Here is a 21975-nt window from a genome sequence, read left to right on the forward strand (position 1 = left end):
ATCGCTCGGTGTCTTTAAGTGCGTTTCTCGTTACTGATAACTTCCACAGCGGGCACAATATTTATTGTCATCATTGTTTTCTGATTTCTGATTTAACAAGTTGTTCGGAATGATTTCTGTGATCTCAATCTTCTCGTCGAGCTGTACTTCTTATGACTGTTTTGAGCAGCTGATTTATTTCTTTATGTTGGTACCCAAAAGGCAAGGGCTTGACTTATTGTACTGAGGAAAAGAACTTCATTTATATCTTTGAATGGTGCTCGAGCGGTCGTCGATATTTAGGTTTCCCGTCCAATCGACGGATTTATCATAAAATTTTCAACTGAGAAACAACCAAGGTTGGTTACGAAATTTTTGAGCGTATTTAGGAAGGGCAATACAGAATGACCGGCTGACAGCTGTTAGTAAACGTTAGTCAGTATGATTGCGAAAACGATCCCTGTTAAAAAATAATCTGTTCAACAAAAGCATCGCAATTGAAAATAGATGAGCAAATTCTGTATAATTACGTATTTAAATGTAAAAGAATTATATTTTTGGTTGACAAGGTTTCTTATAGAGAGAAATTTCGGTATTTAGTTTACAGCCTTTTTTTAAAAAAAAAAAAAGCTTAAGAATATAACCCAAAAGTTCAATTATTAAGAGACTGCTTTTTTCCTGTAAATATCAAAGCTTTACTGCTGTTGCACATGTTTACCCTTAACTTGCAAAGGCGATAAGCTCACATACTATTTCGAATCGAATCCTTATCTTGCAAAGAGTTGACAGGGCCAGTCTTTTACATGTCACCTGGAGGGTGTTGTTTTCAAAAGGCGACAACCTTCTTATCAGTTTGAATTTGTTGTAAATAGAGTTTTCTATTCATCTATTTATGTGGGATCAGTTGTCAACACTTACCCTTCTTTTTAAAACAGTTTATAATTGAAAGTTATACCTTAAGCTGCTTATCTGCTCTTCCATCGTGAAGGAAAATTTTCGAATTCAAAGTTCCACTACCAGTGGGAAACAAAAACGCTCATTTTCTCTCGGGTAGAACCTGCCGTGGAGAATGCTTTTGAAGCGGCAAAAAATTATTATTGCAAGAAAACACAAAAATCAAGTTTATTTTCACATTTTATGACCTTGTAGTACATTTGTGTACATATCGAAGATGTACCTGAAATCACTATTAGATAAAAACATTGACAGTAGTATATCACTTGTGAGAGAAGCCTTCAGCAAGCCATCATGATTGGGCGATCAGTTACAGAACATACGAAACCAAGATCGAAGTTGTGAGGACAACTGAATGAAGGGGAAACAGGTCTGTAGTCTTGATGCTTCCACCGTCATTTTTAGGTATCCCTATCGGGAAACAAAGATTTCGTTGTTTGTCAAAAAAAAAAAACAAACAAACAAAATGAAAAGCTCCATAGATATTATTAGGTAACTGACTTAAGATTGCAGTTTATGAGCAATGGTTAAGGCTGAAAAAAATCTTACGATTGCAAGAGGGACAAGTGAGTGTTCATATATTTTTTTGGTAGTTTTTAAGAACAAGCTTTGGTAGTTGGTAGTTTTTTTCTGGTACTTTGCTGGTATGGTAGTTTTTAACAACAAGCTTAGGTTCAACTTGTATGCACACGAAGTTAACTAGATGCCGGGGACACTCCAATGATTTAAACATTGCCCTGTCCTTATTTCGCACAAGACGGTTGCACATTTTCCAGTCAGCCAGACCGAGCATTATGTATTTATTTTAATAAAATCAAAGGCTTCAATATAATTATAAATGTTATAAACCTCTGCACTGAATAGATCAATAGACCGTCTTATTTTTCGTGAGAAAGGCATATTATCGTGCAAATACTTTGGAGAACATTGAGTGAGGAGCATCTTTGTTAAAATTTTTAAAGGCCCACGTACATTTAATCGACACTTAGTGAAAAAAGCAGGGGCGGATCCAGTCATTTTTGATTAGGGGGTCCAAACTTTGGTTCAGAAAGGACTGTTGGACTTTTGAGGCAAATTACTTCTCCCCACACTCCCCACATCCCCTCCTACCAGTCGCGGTGCACGTTATAATTCCTTGGCCGCTTCAGTACCGTTTACTTGGATTCATTAAAAAGATCAGCCAGTTAAAAAGTGATATACGATCCTGTCGATGTAAGAATTTCAGTTTCAAAGTTGTAAGCGTCAGGTCTGTTAGGGGGGTGTCCTAACCCCCCGGACCCTCCCCCTGGATCCGCCACTAAAAAGGAGGCCTTAGTGTGGATGTTACTACATAGAGTAACTGTTAGTCCAATTCGGGCCTAAGACAACAGCTAAACGACAAATAACTCAACTTATTATCCAACTACACCTAGACGAGTACAAATAACGCCATAGACGAGTACAAATATCACGCGGTATTTGTACTCGTCTATTGTAGTACCGGTTAAACGGGTTTTCTCGCATCGCGCAAGCGAAGAATTGGATCGTAGTTACGAAAAAAAAAAGTGGCGGACAATTTGAATCATATTTCCGACGACGAAGAGTCAGAATGGCTGGCAAATATAGATACAAGTTCATTTGATGAATGGAACGAAGAAAAACAGCTTGACAAGCAGAAAATTTCTTCATTTAATGAAGAAAATAGATACAGCAGAACAACAACGCGCCAATTCCGTTCCGCTTCGCATACCTCTGTCACCCACTCCCCGTAAATAAATATCCGCGAATTTCGCCCGCACTGAAATAACAGTTTGGCTTGTTGGATGATAAATAACTTATTAGACGTTTTGTTGTGTAGTATCGCTGAGCATTTTTACTCGTTATTTGTATTTTGACTCGCCCTACGGGCTCGTCAATACGGCACAACTCGTAAAAATAATCAGCGATACTACACAACAAAACGTCTAATAAGATATATGTCTTTACTTTACTCGACATTTAGTCTATTCGACTGCATCCGATTGCGTCAGTCATCCCACGATTCAGGGCTCGGGCCCGGTCCAACTCAGTCCTCTCGACTTAGTCCTCCACATGACGCAGACTTTTTGGAAGCTTTCATGACACCGAAAATGAGACCGAAAACACCTCGAAATTTACTTCAGTTCTTTCTCGCACCCCCTTGTCGTTACCCCCCTCCCCTCAAATCTGAAAGCAAGCATCCAATTCCGGGCATGAACTTACCTCTTCTTATCTTGAATTTAATTTGATTTGGGAGATTGCAGTCTCGCTCTAGGTGAAAAAAAGAAGAGACGTTAGGTGTCGTCGAAAAAAACAAAACAAAACAAAACAATACCAACAACGACACATCTAATGGTCAAAGGTTTAATTGGTCAAAAAAAGATATGGATCATTGGTGTTGAAACATATTCTGAAATCGGTGGAATTAAATAAATGTACACTATGAGAGTAAAGAGTATTGGCTAACGATCCGACCTGGCCTCAGGTAGGGAGGCATGTACCTCCGTGGTTAGGCATGTCTGCTTGTCGCCGATTCAAGCACTCTAACCTGCCACCCACTGGATTTGTTCCCCCCTGCCTGGACTTTATGATCCAGTGTTTAGCGCACTAACTACTGATGGGAATGCAACTGCAACTTGACGACTACGTTAATGCAAAACTCAATTGAACATTTTAAAAACCTGAGCAGGAAAGAGAAGACGATTCTCCGTATATTCCGATGTGGATTGGAGGACAAGTTTCAGAGGAATTGTAACCTGAAATTCGAGATAAATGCAAATAACTTTAAGTCAGTGCACTCTGATTAAAGATCACGAGGATGGAGGTATTGGTGGCAGTCCCCCAAAGCATTGTAATTAAAATATATAAGCCCCTGGTCAGAATAGTAAAAAACAAGGAATCAATCGCCGTGATTAAGCTTAAAGTAGATTTCTATGGTTTATTACAGTGTAACAAAAGAGGTTTTGTTTCAACAAAGTCAGTGGGACAGACATGTATCTAGCAAAGTAAGCTGTACTCTTCGTAGAGTATATTTTATTATTACAAATGTAATAATTGGCTTCGCGAAGTTTCATTTTTATTTTTGAAAGGGTGCCTAATTATTAGATTATCAATATGATCTTAGTTAATAATTAATTGAATGGTGACTGCATGTTCCTACCGGTGCAAAGGTTTGAAAACTGCAGTTGCATCTCTTGTCCTTCTCCTTTAAAAAGTGAAAAAAGGCTAAATGCAAAATAATTTCTAGATGACGTGTTTTGTGGCGAAAAGCATTTGAACTGAACGCCGTCAACATAAAAGTTGAGATTGTACTGAAGTTACCATGTTTGCTCATTATTGATCCAATATGATATTTCTTCGGAGATGGCGGCTCAGAATTGAGACAAAAAATATATATAGAAGCAGTTTTGCACTACCTGACTCAGTAACTGGAAGCAAAGAGGTCTCTCGTGTTCCTAACGACTAATAAAAAGGTTTCCACTACAGAGAAATCGAGACGTGTTATCTCAACCACATATTTATTCTTTCTCTGCGATATTATACAACACTTACACGGATAAAGAAATTACGTACATAATCACGTGGTGCTAACTAGATAACATCATGGTATAATTATAGTCGCTAGTGCGATAGGTCAAACACTACAAGGTCGCGTGATCTTCTCATCCGATAATATCTACAACTAAGACAAGGTGTTGCCAGGTTACTCAGTCCCCCCGCCTGTAAGTCAGTTACCTGTATTCTTGTTCTGTAGCTTCTTTTGTTGATTTTTTTTCTTTGCTACAGTTGGCTTCTGTTCTTGTTTTTTTTCTTTTTTTTTTTTGTTTTTGTTTTTTTGGTTTAGCGATTCGCCTGATTATTTAAGCATTCGCCTGATTAATTATCTAAAGTAAGGCAAAGAGGTTACCTGCAGGTCCAACTTTAAGGGCGTGATTATCGGGTCCCGGAGTATCTGTTATCCTTGATGCATACACAACCACAGTGCCATATTGCGGTATAACCTGCAGCAAATACCAAATTCTGCTAAACTTGTGATTTACTCTAGCAGCAAAAACTCGGGTTTTAAAGAAAATGAACGTTAGAAGTCAGCGACACATTACGGTTAGAATACATAAAAAGCCTGAAACATTCTTACGTCTATAATGATGTCCTCGACTCCAAAAAAATGCTCCGCTGGCAGAGTGAAGAACCGTGCCTTATTTGGAGAAACAAACGCCACAACTTGTGTCGAGTCCTCTGACTCAGTGAAGTTCAAGCCCATGTAAATGGGTGCTGCAAAGAAAAAATATTGATAAAGGTTGGCAACACATGTCTGCAAAGCAATTCACGACAGGAAAGTTGTGAAGGAAAACCACAGAATATTGGTCTAGTGATACAGAAATGCGGCAAAAATTCTAGGATGAAGTAATGAAGGGAGTATAGGTAAGGTTGGAGGAAATCAATACGGAGTGGAAATTATCAGCCTTTCAAAAAGTTTAGAGAAACATTTTAAGATTTTAAAATGTGATACTGCTCCTTCACTTCGTTCAGAAGTTACCATATCAGTGATTCCGAATACGACCTTCACAATTACGGAGCAAATTTTGACTTTTTTGACTACATGTATATCATCCCTGAGGGATGATATAGGACATTTCGATTGTAGTATTAAAGACTTTTATTCATGCTTGGGTTAAAGAAAAATTTGAGTCCTGATGATTCAGCCGCATCTGTTCGCACTGGTCAAATTAGAAAGTCTCTCTTTGAAAAAGGGGAAAGCCTAACTTTTTTTGAAAATAACTGTTAGGGGCGTGGCGAGCCTTTTGGCCTACAATTTCCTTCCACACTCTTGAATTTTATAATATGATTCTTGCAAATGATGAAACAAAATGAAACTTTCTTTGGGAACAGGTCTAAAACAAGCCGAGAAGCTGGCTTCGCCCCTGACTGTCGTGGTAAATCAATAATGCTAATAATAATAATAATAATAATAATAATAATAATAATGCTAAGAGCTCCAAACTCTACGAAATTATCAGGACACTGTTAACAGGTTAACCCTTTCACTACTATTGTCTGATTGATAATTCTCCCCTCTAGCCGCTTTACATTTCCTTGTAAATTAGTTAAGAGAATTTGGTGTTAGATCAATATCAAAATATCGTCCTGAAGAGTTTGAGTATTGTCATAGCCCATGTTTGCTGGATATTTTACAACTATTCACCGAAGTGGAGGTGGTTAGTTTTAGAATATACTAAAACAGTGAGATAATATACACCTCCAAAAATTGATTTGAGTGAATTCTTCGCTTGTCACGGATGCAAACCGGGACGCCATTTTTTCCCGAGTTGCTCGGAGGTAAATAACAAAGGACATTCGAGGTTTGACCAGCCAATCAGAGCGCGCCTTCAACGCTATTCACTGTTTTAGTATATACTAATATATGGATATTATGGGGAGAATTTACGTTTCAATCACTAATGGGAGTTAAAGGGTCAAATTATCAGCATTGTGACAGTTATTGCATATTACCGTAAAGATTCGATTTTTTACGCCCTCGTGCCAATGAGCGCCCCACCCTCTCCAATAAACGCCCAATTCGAATTTGTTTTGTTGATAAGCGCCCCTATTCCAATAGGCGCTCCTATATAATAATAATAATAATAATAATAATAATAATAATAACTTTATTTATCCTGGTAAGAAACCGGTCAGTCGATCAAGATATAGATCGACTGGTATTAATCGGTGACCAGTTAAAAAGAATTACAAGTAATAAGAATTACAATTACAAATCTATAAAATGTATAAATTACATTTAACTTGTACAAATAAGATTCCCTGTTCTTGTTCATTGACAACACTGCTAGAGTACATGTATATTGAGATCAATCGTGGTTCATCATCATCACAAAACAGTGGTCTTCGTCTCAATCTCAAAACTATTACATCCATGTGAGTGCATAGTTCCCTCAAACTAATGATCTCATCTTCTAATTTTTCGACGATTGCTTGGCTGATCGTTCTAGCCAGGGAGGACCCAGGGACAGCAAGTCCGTTTTCTAGTATTCTTTATCCTTTTTTGAGTAAATATCAAAGCTTTGTTTCGCACATTCTGCTGTTTCTCAAAAGAGAAACAAGCGCCCTGTTCCTAATAAGCGCCCTATTTCGAACGATCACTCTCCCCTTGGGTAGCATAAGTAAATAAGCATCCCAGACGCTAAATCAAATCATTATGGTACCTTCTCACTTACATGAATACAGTATTTTAGAACTCACCATTACAAGCCTTTGTTCTCAGTGACGAAACCAGCTCAGGAAGTTTGTCGAAGTTTGCAGCGGTGAAAACATGGCTCTCCTCGTCAGTAGCAATCAAACGCAGCTCGGAGAGAAGGTAATTTGCAACTCCAACAGCAATCATCGTCAGGTCTAAAATGTTTAAGTTTAAGAATAAGATCTACTAAACACAGACAAGGCATTTTCTGGTACAGAAAACAGGAAACACTGGCTACATCTGAGTATAACGAAACATATGATTTACCAAAGTCGTCTGTATGGCTTGTTTACTTCTGCATTCGGTTCTCGAGGGCGCCAAAAATGTTTTATCTATCTGCTAAATGCAAATGAGAATTACCCTTTATATCGTTCTTTAAATCCTCCACCACCCTCTTCAAGTAATAAGAATCTGAAGATCTGCCGTCTGTGAGTACAATGACGATCTATGACACAAAGAAAAGTTGGCTAAGCCCATAGATTGATTCATAATGGTTGTCAAAGGATTTGAGGCTTTTTGCCCTAACGACAATCTGCTGTTAAAACAGTCTACGTTTTCAAGTTTTCATTTGCTTTATCAGTTCTTCATCATTTAACACAAGTACACGGTACAAGGTGATTTTCAATTCCAGGGAAATTGATACTTGTCAAAAGCAAGTGATCCACCCTCTTAGTCTAACTTAGTTATCAGATAATTTTCATTTATGATGGTCAATAAAGCAACCTGGGATGTCCCTAAATCCCATTAAGTCATTTATGAAGGCCCTCCCCCCCCCCCCCCCCAATCCTATCTATGCCCTCCTTCCCCCTTCACTATTATCTATGTGTATATTTGATCTCTGGGAGGTTATATGTGAATTCATTCGCGGTAGGAACTTAAGTCGTACCTGTACTGTTTCTGTGTCGGTCACTGGATTTGCCAAAGCGGGTCGTAACACATTGTAGTGGACAGTCTTTAGAGCCTTTGCAGTGTACGTAGAGCCCGCTATAGAATAACAACCTCTTGTTTATTTTCAGAGCCATCTTAAATCGTTGTAAAATTTATCTTCTGCAGCCGGATTGGACATAAGAATACTACGCAGTCTACAGGTTTAACGACGATGTGATGAACAATTGTTTCGACAATAAGTGGTTTTTTTTTGTTTTTTTTTTTGTTTTAGCTTTTGAAATCCCTTTAGATATTCAGCACATTACGTAATAGATTCACTCGAGTTTTTTAAATTCATCAGTAGAGCGAGGTTTCCGAAACAAGATTCAAGTTCTAAAGGATCAGTTCACCTGTAACTCGCAGCTATTCAGACGGCGAAAAAATCTGGTCGCTATACTTGTCTAAATCAGGTTTCGTTTATTTGAAAATAAAAATGTTCAATAGGAGAAGATACTGTGTAGAAGGAACAACATCACGCCCTTTGCAACTCCGAGACCTTGTGAAACTGCATGTGTCAACAAAATAACAAGAATTTCACTTCACATCATGTTGTAAGTAATGTTTAGTCAATAATATTTTGTAAGTAATGAATCATAAGAGAGTTTTAAGTAGTGAATGGTGATGTAAATAAAGTTAGATTCAAAATTAAAGAAAAACATACAAGAATATATGATGTCATCTACTGCGCAAATCAATCGTGTTTTGGAGCCATAGTTGTCAAAAGCGACTGCCACACTGGCACTAGAGGCAAACTCAACAATAGCCACGCGAGTTTGAAGTGGAGAAATGTCAAATGTTTTAATGATCTCCCTGAAAAAAAAAATTAGCTATCGTCATTCGAAATGATAGTATTTATGGTTATGTTGAAGGTGATGATGATAATAATATTAATGATAGCACTTAGATGATGGAATAATGATAATTCAAGCAAAGCACTACGCTTGTTTCGCTGCACAGGCAAGATACATTCAACTCATGACATTATGATGTCATAGGAGTGGACTTGAAGGACCACGTACTCTAAGGAAAAAACATACAAGGCAACAAATGACTATCAAATTATCTGTACCGTTCTCCGTTTGGATTAAAAATCATTGGGTGCACAAGTTAATTTTTCCCAGTATATCTACCAAATTTATGAATGGGTTTTTAAGTAGCAAGCAAGCAGGAAGATTCGTGTAGTACGCTTCTATATGCGCGAAGGGTTCTTTTCGCTTCACTGTTATACCGCAGCATGCAGCTCTAAAGAAGCAGAGCGTAAGCAGTGTTATTATTACCACTAACCGCATGAATTGCTTTTCCTTCTCATGGTTGTCTCGTCCAACACTTCCTGACTCGTCCATGACAAATACAATGTTAGCTGGGATTTCGCAATCTGCCATGGAAGAAAAATAAGGAAAAAGTCGATGCGTAGTGAGCTTATAAAAAGGGATAGAGAAAAAAGTTGCAGACAGACTAGTAAATTCTGACCTTTGCTGTTTTCGTCAACACTGCACATGGATTTTCTTGTGATTATATCTGCAGAGCAGACGAATTCATTATTAGCAATATCTTTATTCTTTAACTTTCAGCACTCTACGACTTATATGATATAAGACTACTGAACATGTAACTTCCCTTCAAGGAAAAGGTTTGCCAAAGGGATTAGTGAAAAGAATATTAGAAAAGAAATCCTGGTTAAGCAATCTTTTGAATGAAGTTTCCAAAGCAGCTGGTAAGAAATGAAAAGCCGGACAATTACTCACCAAGGTAAGGGAAGAATTTGTCATTTATGTCCCTGGACAGAGAGAGGATCTCGCCTTGTTTTACACCTGTAAGCTGAGCTGAGTTTTTATCATAGTAGGCGGAAGCAAATCTGTTTATCTCGCCCAGAAGTTTATCTTTATTGACTACGCTTGAAAACTTTGAGCTTCTCCGGCACCTGACGTACGAAGTGTCGTAAAGGACGCCTGTTTTCAGAAGAAATTAAATGGAAGAATTCATTGACCACAACTTAGTACACCATGTGTAAAGAGACTCAGTGTATCGAGTCATAAGCTTAGAACCCTAAAGTGATTATGTATGTCTGGGGTTTATTACATAAGAGCGTGAGAATAGCAAATCAGAATTTACTTCCTAGTAAGGAGTTGTATATCTTTAATGATTACTGAATGCATAATAAGTGAAACTTTGCTGCGGTACGAATCGGGAATACGTTTTGAGACCATAGACTCCACCATAGTTTAGTGAACTGACCAAACGTATATTTGTAAAAGGATACAAACCGCACTTTGCTCGCTTTGCGAGTTCGAGGGTAATTTAAACGCTTCTAGGTTATAAAGTTCTGATCAAGGTTAACAAGCTAAATTGTAACATTGGCCTTTGTCGATGCGTATTCGAAGCCACACGTCTGACAGATTCTGGATATAGTTTGAGGGGACGGCCTGTAGACTCCTGTCCACACTCTTACTTTGACAACCCACATTTACCACTGCTGAAATAGGGCAGTAAAATTATGTGAAGATAAAAAGTATGCAAAGTCTGTTCGTGTCAGTGTGATTTTCTCAGACTACTAGTGCCTATTTGTCTGACTATCTATGATATTCTGCTGATTCAGAATGTGGATCAGCCGACTCAGTAATTAAATCAGTGCTCTCAAACGATTTATCCTTGCAGCCAGTGCGAAATAATCAATAACAGCGAGTAAGATTTTGCATGTATACCAATTTTGCTCTTAGTGCTTTTTATGCTGATTTTCAGATACCTGATCCGTAGTACATCCTCAGCAACTGACCAAGCCTAACACCTTTCTCCTTCCATTGGGGGATGCCGTACCCTAAAAGGAACCCATCGACATCTCCCAGTAATTCAGCGTCAGTGGCCTTAGAAGCCGTCTTAGTTAGCCGGTATGAAGCAGGGCAGTTAGTATCTGGGTTCCATGATCCAGACGGACCGAACAAATCCGAAGTGTCACCATTTGCTTTGTACAGCGCACTTCTTCCAAGGTTGTATGCAATTGTTGCTGTAAACAAATTATCAACACGCAGTAGAGCTCCTGGGGCCCATGCACTTAGTGAAAGGCTGTTATCACGATTCAGCCCTGCACAAATGCCCAGTAAGACTCGACCCATGGCAATGGTCTCTCCGTCAGGTGTCAACACCACACCCAGCTCTTGCTTGGATTGGTCTTCGTACCTGTATCTCACCATGTTGGTCAGGATGCGTCTCTCTTCTGAGTTCAAATTTACGTCTGGTAGTGGATCTGCTTTGCCACACACTATGTTCCACAGATCAGTGTTGTAACCGAGCAGACGAACATAGTTAGCAATCTTGTTTATAGTATTTCCACTTGTACTGGTGTCTCTTTCGATCTTCTCCACCAGCTCGATAAAGTAGTCCAGGCTGTAGATGTCATACTTGATTGGAACAAAGCGCCTAGCCCTGAAACAAATATGACCACAAAAAAGTGTATTTTAGACAGTAACAAAACTACTAAGACGAAGAAAAAAGTACAAGCTGGCTCAGCGGGATGCTTATTCACACATATACAGGCACTTAGACTACGAGCAGTCCCTTTTTTTTGGCGAAGTCCGCTACGCGAATCAAAAATAATCAGAGAAAACAAATCGATTGAAGCTCTTGGAGTGAGCTCAAGTAGACCATACTATGTGTTGTTCTTGATTCATAATACGCGATTTTGCTATTACTGGGGTCAGTCCGGAATGAACGCTGGGATTGGCCAATCCTCCATCATGGGGCATTTTGATTGGCGCGGCCTAAATGTTTGTTGTGGTTGTGTAAGAGGTAGAGCTTAAAAGCTTCGGAAATTCTTTAAAATTTGTCTATTTCTAAACCTTTTTTTCTTTTCATGATGGGCCAAGGAGATCACTGATCTGTGTGGGAATGTGAAAATGAGAATAGGCATCCCGAAAGGTACAAAATTTTAACGAAAACCCTATATTTCCAATTCGTGGCTTTGTGCAGAAGACGAAGAAGTCCGTGATAAATTTGGAGCTCAAAGTGAAAACTATTCATAGCGAGGAATAACAATTCCGAAAATAATGGAAATTCAAGACATAAAGCATTGGAATTGGCGTTGGTGTCAGAAAACAACAGGAAAAACGATGACAATTTCCAAATTATACACTTTGTTAAATTATGAAGAAAGATAAACAGTGCAGAGATCCATAGTTAGTAGAGGGGACGTCCCCTCTATTAAAATCTAATGGCTCGAGACGAAATGACCGCGATACAAATCGCAGAAAAATTAGGGAATTTAAGCAGTTAGGACGGCAACGCCACGGAAGACGTCGAGTTTCTACTTTTAGTTAGAATTTCGAAAATGGCTGCATGTGTTAAACGTCTCCTAGGGCGCCAGACCTCAAACTCAACATAACGTATAAAAGTAGCGTTGAGTTCCAAATGTAAATTAAAATAATTTGCCGCCGCGGTTTTGCTTCGCAGACGAAGCAAATTTTGGTGTTTTCACGTTGTTGTTTTGCAAAGGACGGCTAAGAAATGTACAAAGTTTTAAAACACTCGTGCTGGGCTATTGTTCTGCCAATTAGATCTATCGTTTTTCCGCGTTCTCGTTGCCGTAGCCGTCGTGGTTTGCTTAAAGTCCCTATTATTGAATCAGGGGCGCGAAATATTTTAATCGGTGTCATAAAAAAGACTCAACAAACGAAAGAGGCAACTATCGCCCAATATCTGTCTTTCCTATACTTTCTAAACCTCTAGAACGACACTATAGCAACAGCCTTCCTATGGCACCTAACTATGAACAAGCTATTTTATATGAATCAGTTTGCCTCAGGTAGTACCAAACATTCCTGCGAAACTGCACTATTGAATATTTCCGACAAATGGCTAAAGGCCAGAGACAATAGTGAACTAATAGGAACAGTTTTCCTAAACCTGAGTAAGGCCTTTGATCCCTTCAATCATGATATTCTCCTGATATTCTCATACCATACTAGCCCAGCTGCAATATGACTTGGTTTATAATGGTAATTGAACTGATTGGAGTGCAATTTGGGCTGAAATCATACGCATTATTTCAAAATCGAACAAGCGCGCAGCGCGAGTTCCATTTGAAATCACAAGCATGGTTTCAGACCAAAATTGCACGACACGAGGTTCAATTACCACTTTATTACATCCATTTTGAAATTGCCCAAAATACAGGACTTGGTCAATGCAAATATTTTATTGAAGCAGTACTGAGCCGGTTTTTAATTAAAAAGCCGAGCCGGAAACGCTTTTACATCTTATTTTGTATGCAAAACAGGAAGACTTTGACATCATGTGTCGAAAACTCAGTCAAGCGTAAAATGATGCGATTCGTGAATAAATCGCACCAATTAGAGCCAATCTGAGATTACAGGGACCATCAGTGATTTAAAAATGGACGTAATAAAGGTCGTAATTATCCGAACGTAAACAAGTCTGCTCAGTCTTAGGTGTGCTTTCCAATCCTGCATACCTTTACAGAGGAGTCCCACAGGACTCAATTTTAGGCCCTCTCCTAATTTCTGTCTATAGCTATATGAACGACCTGCCTCTTCTGCTGAAAGAAACTGAACTGGACATCTATGCAACTATTTGGTTGAGCGGGGTCAACTACACCGAACTACAACAAACTCTAAATATAGAGCTAAGTAAAGCAAACGGTTGGTTTAAACTTAATGAAATGCAAGCTAACATAAAAAAGACCAAGCACTTACTTATTGGTACTGGTAAGAAACTCTGTCACAGTGAAATAACTACATTGGAGCGTTCCGTTGACAACGCAAGACTTGAGGAATCAGTTGTGGAGAAAAACTTTTTGGTGTCGTAATTGACCCTCATCTCTCTTGGAACTTACATATCGACTGTCAACTTATATATCGACTATCTAATAAAAAAGCTGAACTCTAGAATATGTCTTCTTAAAGGGGCTAAAGTCTATTTAACTATTGAATGTAGAAAAATGTTATTTAATGCTCTCATTAAGCCAGTTCTTGAGTATGGTTGTACTGTTTGGGGTAATTGTTCTGTTGAAAACCTTCAAAGACTGTTACAAGTACAAAAACGATGCGCGAGATTGATATTTAATGCCACCATCAATGACAGCTCCGTGTGGAAATTTTTGGTAAATTAGGCTGACGACCTATAAATGACATCGTACGCATTAGAAAACTCTTTTAAGCTACACAAAGTTAGCCAGGGTCATTGTGCTGAATATTTCATCTCATCTTTTAAACATGTTAGGTCTACACATGGTTAACGAACTAGATCTGCTATCTGTAATGACGTTTTGACACCATCCTGTGAAAGAGACTCAGGGCTCAGGACTTTCCACTCAAGTGCACGTCGTCTATGGAATAATCTAGGTAACACATACAAAAACATAGTTTCCCACTCAAATTTTAGAAAAATGCTACAGGATGACTTTATCAAAGAAAACTCTTCACCAGAACACTTTAAGATTAGTAGGACTTTTTGATCTTTATAACGAGTTTTAATAATTTAGTTGGAAGTGTAATAATTGGTAGGATCAGTATGATTTTCGTTTACTTGTTTTTGTTTGTTTTTCTTTTTTTGTTTTTGTGTTTTGCTTTTTGTTGAGGGCCATTATGTAAACTACCGGGCTACCGGTAATAATGCATTTCACCCTCGATAAACGAAATATTTGTTTGTTTACACAGTTTGTTATGAAAACAGGCTCATTCCCTTTCGAATGACAAAGCGCTCAACGAGGGGGCATTTTAGTCTTCCGTTTCTTGGAAAAGTTTGAAGCAAAACGTAAAAACCAAGCGAAACAAAGTGGTGAATTGCTCATCCGATAGGACACCACTCATATACCAGTCGACCAAAAGCTCTCGTATGTCTTAGAGAACTAATTTTGTCGAAACTTCAAGGAACTTCAATCAAAAGATTTAGTAGACCGTCACCGTGTACTAAAATTGAAGTTTACTTTTCACGCCAAGTCGACGCGAACAAAGTTACCGTCCTCTATGTCGCCGTCCACCACAGTTCACTTTAGTGTTGTCAATTAACGTGTCCGTCCTCTTGCTGAATCTCTCTTTTTATAGTAGCACAACAGGCGGTACACAGAAAGTCGAAAATGGCTTAAAAACGACCGTAAGCGATAATGTGGCTTCGCAATAAAAGCAAGGAGACTCAACACGTTATATTATTATTTTTCATACTTTTTCTCTTATTTACAGCACGCGTTTACGGCTCAAATTCAGTCTCTTATTAGGTGTAATGTATTGCGTTACATAAGGTTACATGGCGTTACCACTGTAAGTAACTTCTAATCGTGCCATAAATCTACTATCCTAAGTAAAAAAACTGATTACGATTTTTATCCGGTAAATATATCATCTCGATTATTGAATGAATTTACAGTTGAACAAGTGGAATGAGAGTGATCCCTTGACCTATGAATAATAATAATAATAATAATATTAATAATAATAATAATAATAATAAAAGTCTTTATTCCATCATAAGATAAAACTACATATCTTATGTTACAATGAATTTGGAAAAACTACAGAAATCTACATACATATTATGAATTAAAAAGTATATATGTCATTACAATAAATGGAGCTTAAATATCAACCTGTTTACAAAGGTGTTCATAAAGCGCTGTGTACTAATTTTCGGGCGCGCGCAGCCTTTTTTCCTAAGATTGTGTACATATGTCTTTTGGACAGGAATGATGTCTTTCAGGGGGTGGCAATCCGTTGATTTTAGTTTCTTCAAAATGTTTCGGTCTTGTTTGTTTAAAAGGTTCTTGATAAAAACTGGAAATGAGATAAAACCGCGTTTATGACATCGGTCTAAAAAATTTTGTACAACCGTAAGATCGGACTCAGATGCCCCATAGACTGAAAGTGCATAGCTAAAATTAGCCAAAACAATGGATATAAAAAGATGATCAATCTCTGCCTGAGAGTAATGTTCCTTTCTCAATGTTTGTAGGACGTGTAAACACTTGTTTGCTTTGACAAGCTTAGTTCTTACATGCTCATCAAATTTTCCGTCACTCTGTAAAGTTACTCCTAGTAAAACGAAGCTATTATATTGGGGAATATTATTAATTGGAGAGTAGAGTACATTATGATTTTTCTTTCTAACAACCAGCTCTTTACATTTGCAAGGGTTGCAGACCATTCTATTGTCTTTACACCATGTTAAGAACTGTCCTACTAAGTCGGCAGACGGGTCACTATTCCTAGTGATAGGCGAAAGAGTAGTGGAATCATCGGCATATTTAAAAAGCACAGGGCAACCATTAAGAAAAATCTCCAAATCGGTCAAAAATATATTAAAAAGATACGGTCCGCTTACACTACCTTGTGTGGTTCCTCTATTGACAGATTTCCACTGTCCGAAAAAATTATAACTAACAACACGTTGTTGTCTTGCATAGAGGAAACTATGATACCAATTGATAATGTACGGATTTAGAGGTAGCTGTTTCAGTTTGGCAGACAAAATAGCATGGTTCACAAAATCGAAAGCCTTACTGAAGTCCATGGTAAAAATTCGCACTGCACTACAGTCACTACTATCTAAATGCTTGTATGTCTGGTGCTGGATAGCGAGCAAGGCATTTGTGCAACTACCCGCCTGTCTATATGCAAATTGGGTGTGGCTCAGGTTGTTCTCAATGACTGACTGTGCTTGCGTATGATACACGACCTTCTCGAACAACCGGGCAATAACGGGAGTAACATTAATACCAAGGTAGTCTGAGTCCTCTATAGGCATGTTCACTTTGGGGAGAGGATTAACATTTGCCCTTTTCCAGGAGTCTGGCCATGTATGAGTAGACAGCGACAGATTCCAAACGTGAGTGACGATTGGTGTGAGTAGCTCAGCACAGTCTTTCCAGATCCAGTACGGGAGGTTGTCTGGTCCCGTTGCCGTTTTCTTTACATGAACTAAGGTATTCCAGACACACCGCTCAGATATTTTCGGGGGCTTTACACTGTCCGGGATATCCATATCACTAGGTCTAACGTAAGTGTCATCATAGCACAGGTTGGCGAAGTAGTCGTTCAGACGAACTAGAGAGTTCTTGTCCAAATTTATCAACGATGACCTGCGACGCTGCGATAGGGCGTCCACGCCCTTCCACCACTCACCGCTACCAATGGCAGCCAGTTTTCTTCTGTTCTCGGTTATCAGCTCAGAAATGCGCTTATTAAATAAAGACAGACATTCCTTGTTGTTTAAAGATATATGGGACTTAGTCCTCAGCATATACTTGACTAATGGGGACATCCAAACTGGGTCACGCGATGACATGCGTACAGATTTTTGCGGCATAAACTTATTCATCACTGCACGAATCTTTACCTCAAGCACCTCGACCGCCTTGTTTATGTCCACCTCATTGAGGACGTCACTCCAGTCCAGCGTAGTGAGTGCCATATAAAATGACTGTTTCCGATGTTCCCTACAGTCCCGCACAAGAACTTTGCGGCGCACAGGTTTAAGTTTTAATCCCGCCGGTAAAACAAAGCCTTCATGGTCTGTCTTAATAAGCATATGTATGGGATATGCTTGACCGAACAGATCCGCTCGGTTGGTCATACAGTTATCCAAGCACGCCTTACCCCGCGTGGGAAAATCAACCACGAAATCCCAGCCAGACAAAGCCTTAAATTCTTGCATATCTAAACGGTTTACATCGCCACCACAGACAATAGCCGCTTCTGGGTGTTTGTTCAAAACATATAATACTCTACATTAGGGTCCAAAATCACTCACAGTACGCTTGGGCCGCCCGTGATGTCTAATGCAAGGGATCCGATTACTGGTGACTTATTCTTTTACGCCGACCCAGGCTCTAAAAATTGCGTGAGATGGGTTGCCCGTCACGATTCTCAAATAACTTAATGACCGGCTGTCAGAAATTTTTAAAAAAAATTTAACAAACACATAGTAGATAAGGTTCTTTCCAAAGCCAGTTGGCAAAATTGCCAGAAAGTCCTTTTCAGTGATAAGAGCTTCAAGCGCCTCAGTATGCTATGATACTGGGAACAAATTCTACCGCTATAAACATTCCTGCAAGTCATTAACCATGATTAATCTGGAAGTTGACAAGCGTTGACATGCATAACCACTTGCTGACAGATTTCCGGCCGATAGCCAATCATATTTTTGTGATGTAAGCGCAACGCAGAAGACAAACCCTTAGGCTTAGGCCCGGGTCGCACAAGAATTTTCTCTGTATGTTTAGTGAAAAAACACAAGTAGCGTGAAAATCTCAAGAAGCATAAAATAAGCACAACCTCTTTTCGGAAAACTTGCCAAATTTTTGCAGATGGCAAATTTTCGCCAATCTTAAAAGGACCCCGATTTCCTGCTTCGCAGGCTTCCTGAGGGCTTCTAAATTTTGTCAAAATAAACAATTATGTTTTTTTTTCAAGTATTAAGCTGTCATGTTATGCAAGACACGTCTGGATAAAATTTCAGTAAGAAAAAAATACTCAAGTCCGTTAGACTAGCTTTGCGCGTGATAACAGGACTGTCCTAGTCTATCTGACCCTTTTTCTTTTGAGGCAAACGAGGAATTAGAGTGCCGCTTTTATTCCAATGTCTATGACTCGCATCCTGGGTACGGCTACTTGCAGCAATTTGGAAAACATATTCTGCATCACAAAATTCTCCTTCGATCGCAAGTATTAAAGCAAGCACATATAGCGCAAGGGTCAAACAAATCGCAAAAACAAACAAAAAGGAGAATAAAATTTGAAAAATCTGTAATCGTTTTCTCGAAATTTCCCACCGCTTTTCTCGGAAAGTGTTGGAGGATGAAGCTCAAATTCAGCGAATAGATAGAGTAACATCTCATCGATCAACAACCTTGGCCAGTTAGGAGAGATTTTCAGTAGTCTGGCGTTCATTCCAGTTTGAAGTGGAGGAGCCACCAAGTTGCAAGCCCTATCTCCCTCTCTTCTGTTAACGGCCTCCGGCCAAAAGTAATTTCGTAGAAAGACCCTTCACAAGTCTTCATACAGCTCATGAAGACAAAAAATACTACAAATGCGTCGATTAACATTTCATTTAACTTTATTGAGATATTCAGAACGAGATGTAATTTTGAAATGCGACAGTGATTCAAGCGTTGAGCCTCCGCCGAGCCAAACAAAATTAAAAAATTATGCTAATATATTTTGGCGTTAATGCATTCTCGCGGGAAGTTACGAGAATGAATTATGTCAATTAAAGTGGGCAAGTTTCTAAAGAAACTTCGGTGCTACGTCGGTGAGTGTAATTTGGGTTATATCAATTGAGTTGATAATGCAATTTGGCCACCGTAAAGAGTTTCGTAGCTGACGTTCCGAGCATTAGCCCTTTGTGGCTTTGAATTTCGTACGACTCTAGCCCGATGTCTGAATCAGAGCCTTGTTTTTGCCGTGCTAAAGCTGGCTAAAGTCGAACCTAATCGCAATTAAGTTCGGCATAGCAGAAGCACGACGTCTGAACTTAGCCTTAGCACGTATAATGTACACACTTTTAAAGGTATTAAAATACAAACGACAAACCTATTGATAGGACGCACTTCTCCTGGACGTACTTCTTCTCCTGGAGGAGTGAAAAGTAAAAGCCTATAAAATCACTCGGAATTACATACGAGCAGATTGGGCATTTGCCGCTCAGCGGGCAGAATGACATTACAAGACAAGATAATCATAAATACAAGGTTCTTACCATTCAGCAAACACACCGCAAAACTGAACACGCATATAAGCACAATCATGAGGAACTTGTTGTCTGCCATGGCTAAATGAAATTAACAGCATACTAATTGTCAAAAGGGAAGGTTTACTTTACGTCCCGAAGCACAACTATGCTTGTATATCTGAATGAAAAGCTAAAAGACCTAGGTGATAACTCTTTTTTTTTTATCGCTTCATGAGACATTGCTATGTTTTCATATTGGCGAAAGTTTGAAGGAGTCTCGACATTTCCACAGATAGTATCCCAAGTTTTCCAAATACTTCCAAACCCTAAACCGAAGAAGGTTTCGTAAAGAACGAAGGTCTGTCTGCCTTCATAATTAATCGAGGGGACAAAACTGGACACAGCTAATTTGACTTGGCTTAGTTCTTATGATTTCGTTGTTAAGATTCTGAAAGATGTGTTCAGAGCGCATGAGAAGATGTGGAGATATTACGGTGTCCCTACGCAGTTACTAATCAGAAACAGAACAATTTTCAGGACATTGAATAGCTAGAGAATTAACTATTAATGAGTGAAAAGGTCGATAGTGATAATTTAGCAAGCTGGTTATTCAACGAAAGCAAACTGAAGGGAACCTTAGTTAAGACTCTTACTTAACATATGCTTGCGTGTCGTGGCTGATTACATGAGAGCGTCAAACTGTATCAGTGCCCTAACTTACTGCCGGATCAACATTGCCGATTGAATTTACAACTCTACGCAACACAAGAGTCGGCAACTGGCTACTTTCGAATTACACCAGTGCTCAACTGAAAGGTACGAAGACTGAAAATCGACTCAGTGGAGTGACAGCCGACATAAATGAGCTTATTAGAGCGTACTGCAAAAAGGGAACCTGTGAAACCAACCTTAAGCGAAGTCTCTCTGTCGCGAGCTTTCCCAGGAAATGCTCAGTTCTGAATTTGGGAAGCGAAAATCGTGCAATGATGCCAACTATTAAGCTTCTGATTGGCTAATAAACAATCACTGCACTTCGCGTCATCATTCACTCGTAAATAATAAACTCTTCTGGGTAAAATGTTTTTCATGGAAAATATTTTATTAAAAGCGAGATAGATGTTGCGCAAGTTTTCTAATTTGAGGCTGATAGATGCCTTTTTGTAATTCGTGGAAGAATTTTGTTGTGATGTGATTTCGCTTACATTCGCACCCTAGCGCCCTATTTCTTGACGACAGTGAGTTCGCAGTGGGTCATAATGCGTGACCCTGGATAAAAATCGCTCCCATGCATTCTAATGACGCGATGTAGTTTCGGAGGTATGGACGAATCATTTTTGAAATAAAAAATTGAATTCTATTCTTCTATAATGGAAATCCAGAATGGTTTCTTTGTTTTACATTACTAGTGAAGGAAGGGAGTGCAGTCAGCATATTGTGTCCTCTCTTGTCATCCTTCATCGGAGATAACTTATTGGATGCTTTGCTTTGTGAAACACCGCTAACTTTGATGACACGAGGAAATTAACAAAGTTCAAATTAAAATGAAAAGTTTCAAGCATAACTGTTTAAACGTTATTATTATTGTCAATTAGTTGACGCTAAAACGCCGGAAAGTGTTAAAGACGTGTTATCTAACTCCGAAAATCCTTTGCTATTCACCTCCGAACTATTTGCGCGGGTTTGTGTCCGAAATTATTGAAATCTTTGCAAGAATAATGAGTTAAAACTTTCTTTCTTTTGCACATTATGCCATCGTTTTAGTATACACGAAAACTGACTTCTTAACCTCAGTGTCAATGGCTAGTGGTTGATATTTACCAACGTGCAAGGCGGCGAGGTAATTATCTACGACAAGCCCCCTGCACTTTGGAAACAGTTGTCAGATATGGTGTGTGATATGGTTCAAAACTGATAAATTCAAATTCACTACACTGCACTTGCAATGTACTTTATTTGCTCTGACAGTAGATTCCACGATATTCGAGTTTGTCTATATTTAAATTCTTCGAAATTCAAATTCTTCGATATTCAAACTCTTTGAAATTCAAATTCTTCGATATTCAAATTCTTCGAAATTCAAATTCTTCGAATGACCCTTGTTTGCTCCCGGTGGCCGCTCGGGGATTGCCGGCACGACTGTGGTTAAGTGGCCGGGAGCAACATTTCTTTCTGTCGTTGAAACGTACATCGCG

At 38.9% G+C, this 21975-nt stretch overlaps 1 protein-coding gene across 1 annotated transcript; it reads right to left on the reverse strand.

Annotated features, from left to right (window-relative positions):
* Positions 1–1084: 1084 nt before the first annotated feature.
* Positions 1085–20775, reverse strand: LOC111326699 (uncharacterized). The gene is made up of 17 exons (XM_022930755.2): positions 20692–20775; positions 19811–19882; positions 19645–19684; positions 10854–11530; positions 9856–10059; positions 9581–9628; positions 9395–9485; positions 8772–8920; positions 8070–8167; positions 7544–7628; positions 7189–7338; positions 5066–5202; positions 4838–4931; positions 4091–4135; positions 3612–3686; positions 3154–3201; positions 1085–1344 (listed from the first exon to the last, which is right to left on the reverse strand). Exons 2-17 carry the CDS (start codon positions 19878–19880, stop codon positions 1244–1246), a joined length of 2112 nt encoding a protein of 703 aa, XP_022786490.2. The 5' UTR covers positions 19881–19882; positions 20692–20775; the 3' UTR covers positions 1085–1243.
* Between the last annotated feature and the right edge of the window lie 1200 nt (positions 20776–21975).

Source organism: Stylophora pistillata, chromosome 1 (genome assembly GCF_964205215.1).
Source record: "Stylophora pistillata chromosome 1, jaStyPist1.2, whole genome shotgun sequence".
In the NCBI taxonomy this organism is placed as follows: Eukaryota; Metazoa; Cnidaria; class Anthozoa; order Scleractinia; family Pocilloporidae; genus Stylophora; species Stylophora pistillata.

What these genes read in the sequence shown, in the direction of transcription:
- LOC111326699 (XM_022930755.2), bottom strand. Translation starts at nt 19,880, where the DNA reads ATGGCAGACAACAAGTTCCTCATGATTGTGCTTATATGCGTGTTCAGT. An exon ending in AAGGAAAAGCAATTCATGCG is followed by an intron (nt 8,921 to 9,394) that starts GTTAGTGGTAAT and finishes TTTTTTTTTCAG; the next exon opens with GGAGATCATTAAAACATTTG. An exon ending in GTCTTCTCTTTCCTGCTCAG is followed by an intron (nt 3,202 to 3,611) that starts GTTTTTAAAATG and finishes TTTTTCACCTAG; the next exon opens with AGCGAGACTGCAATCTCCCA.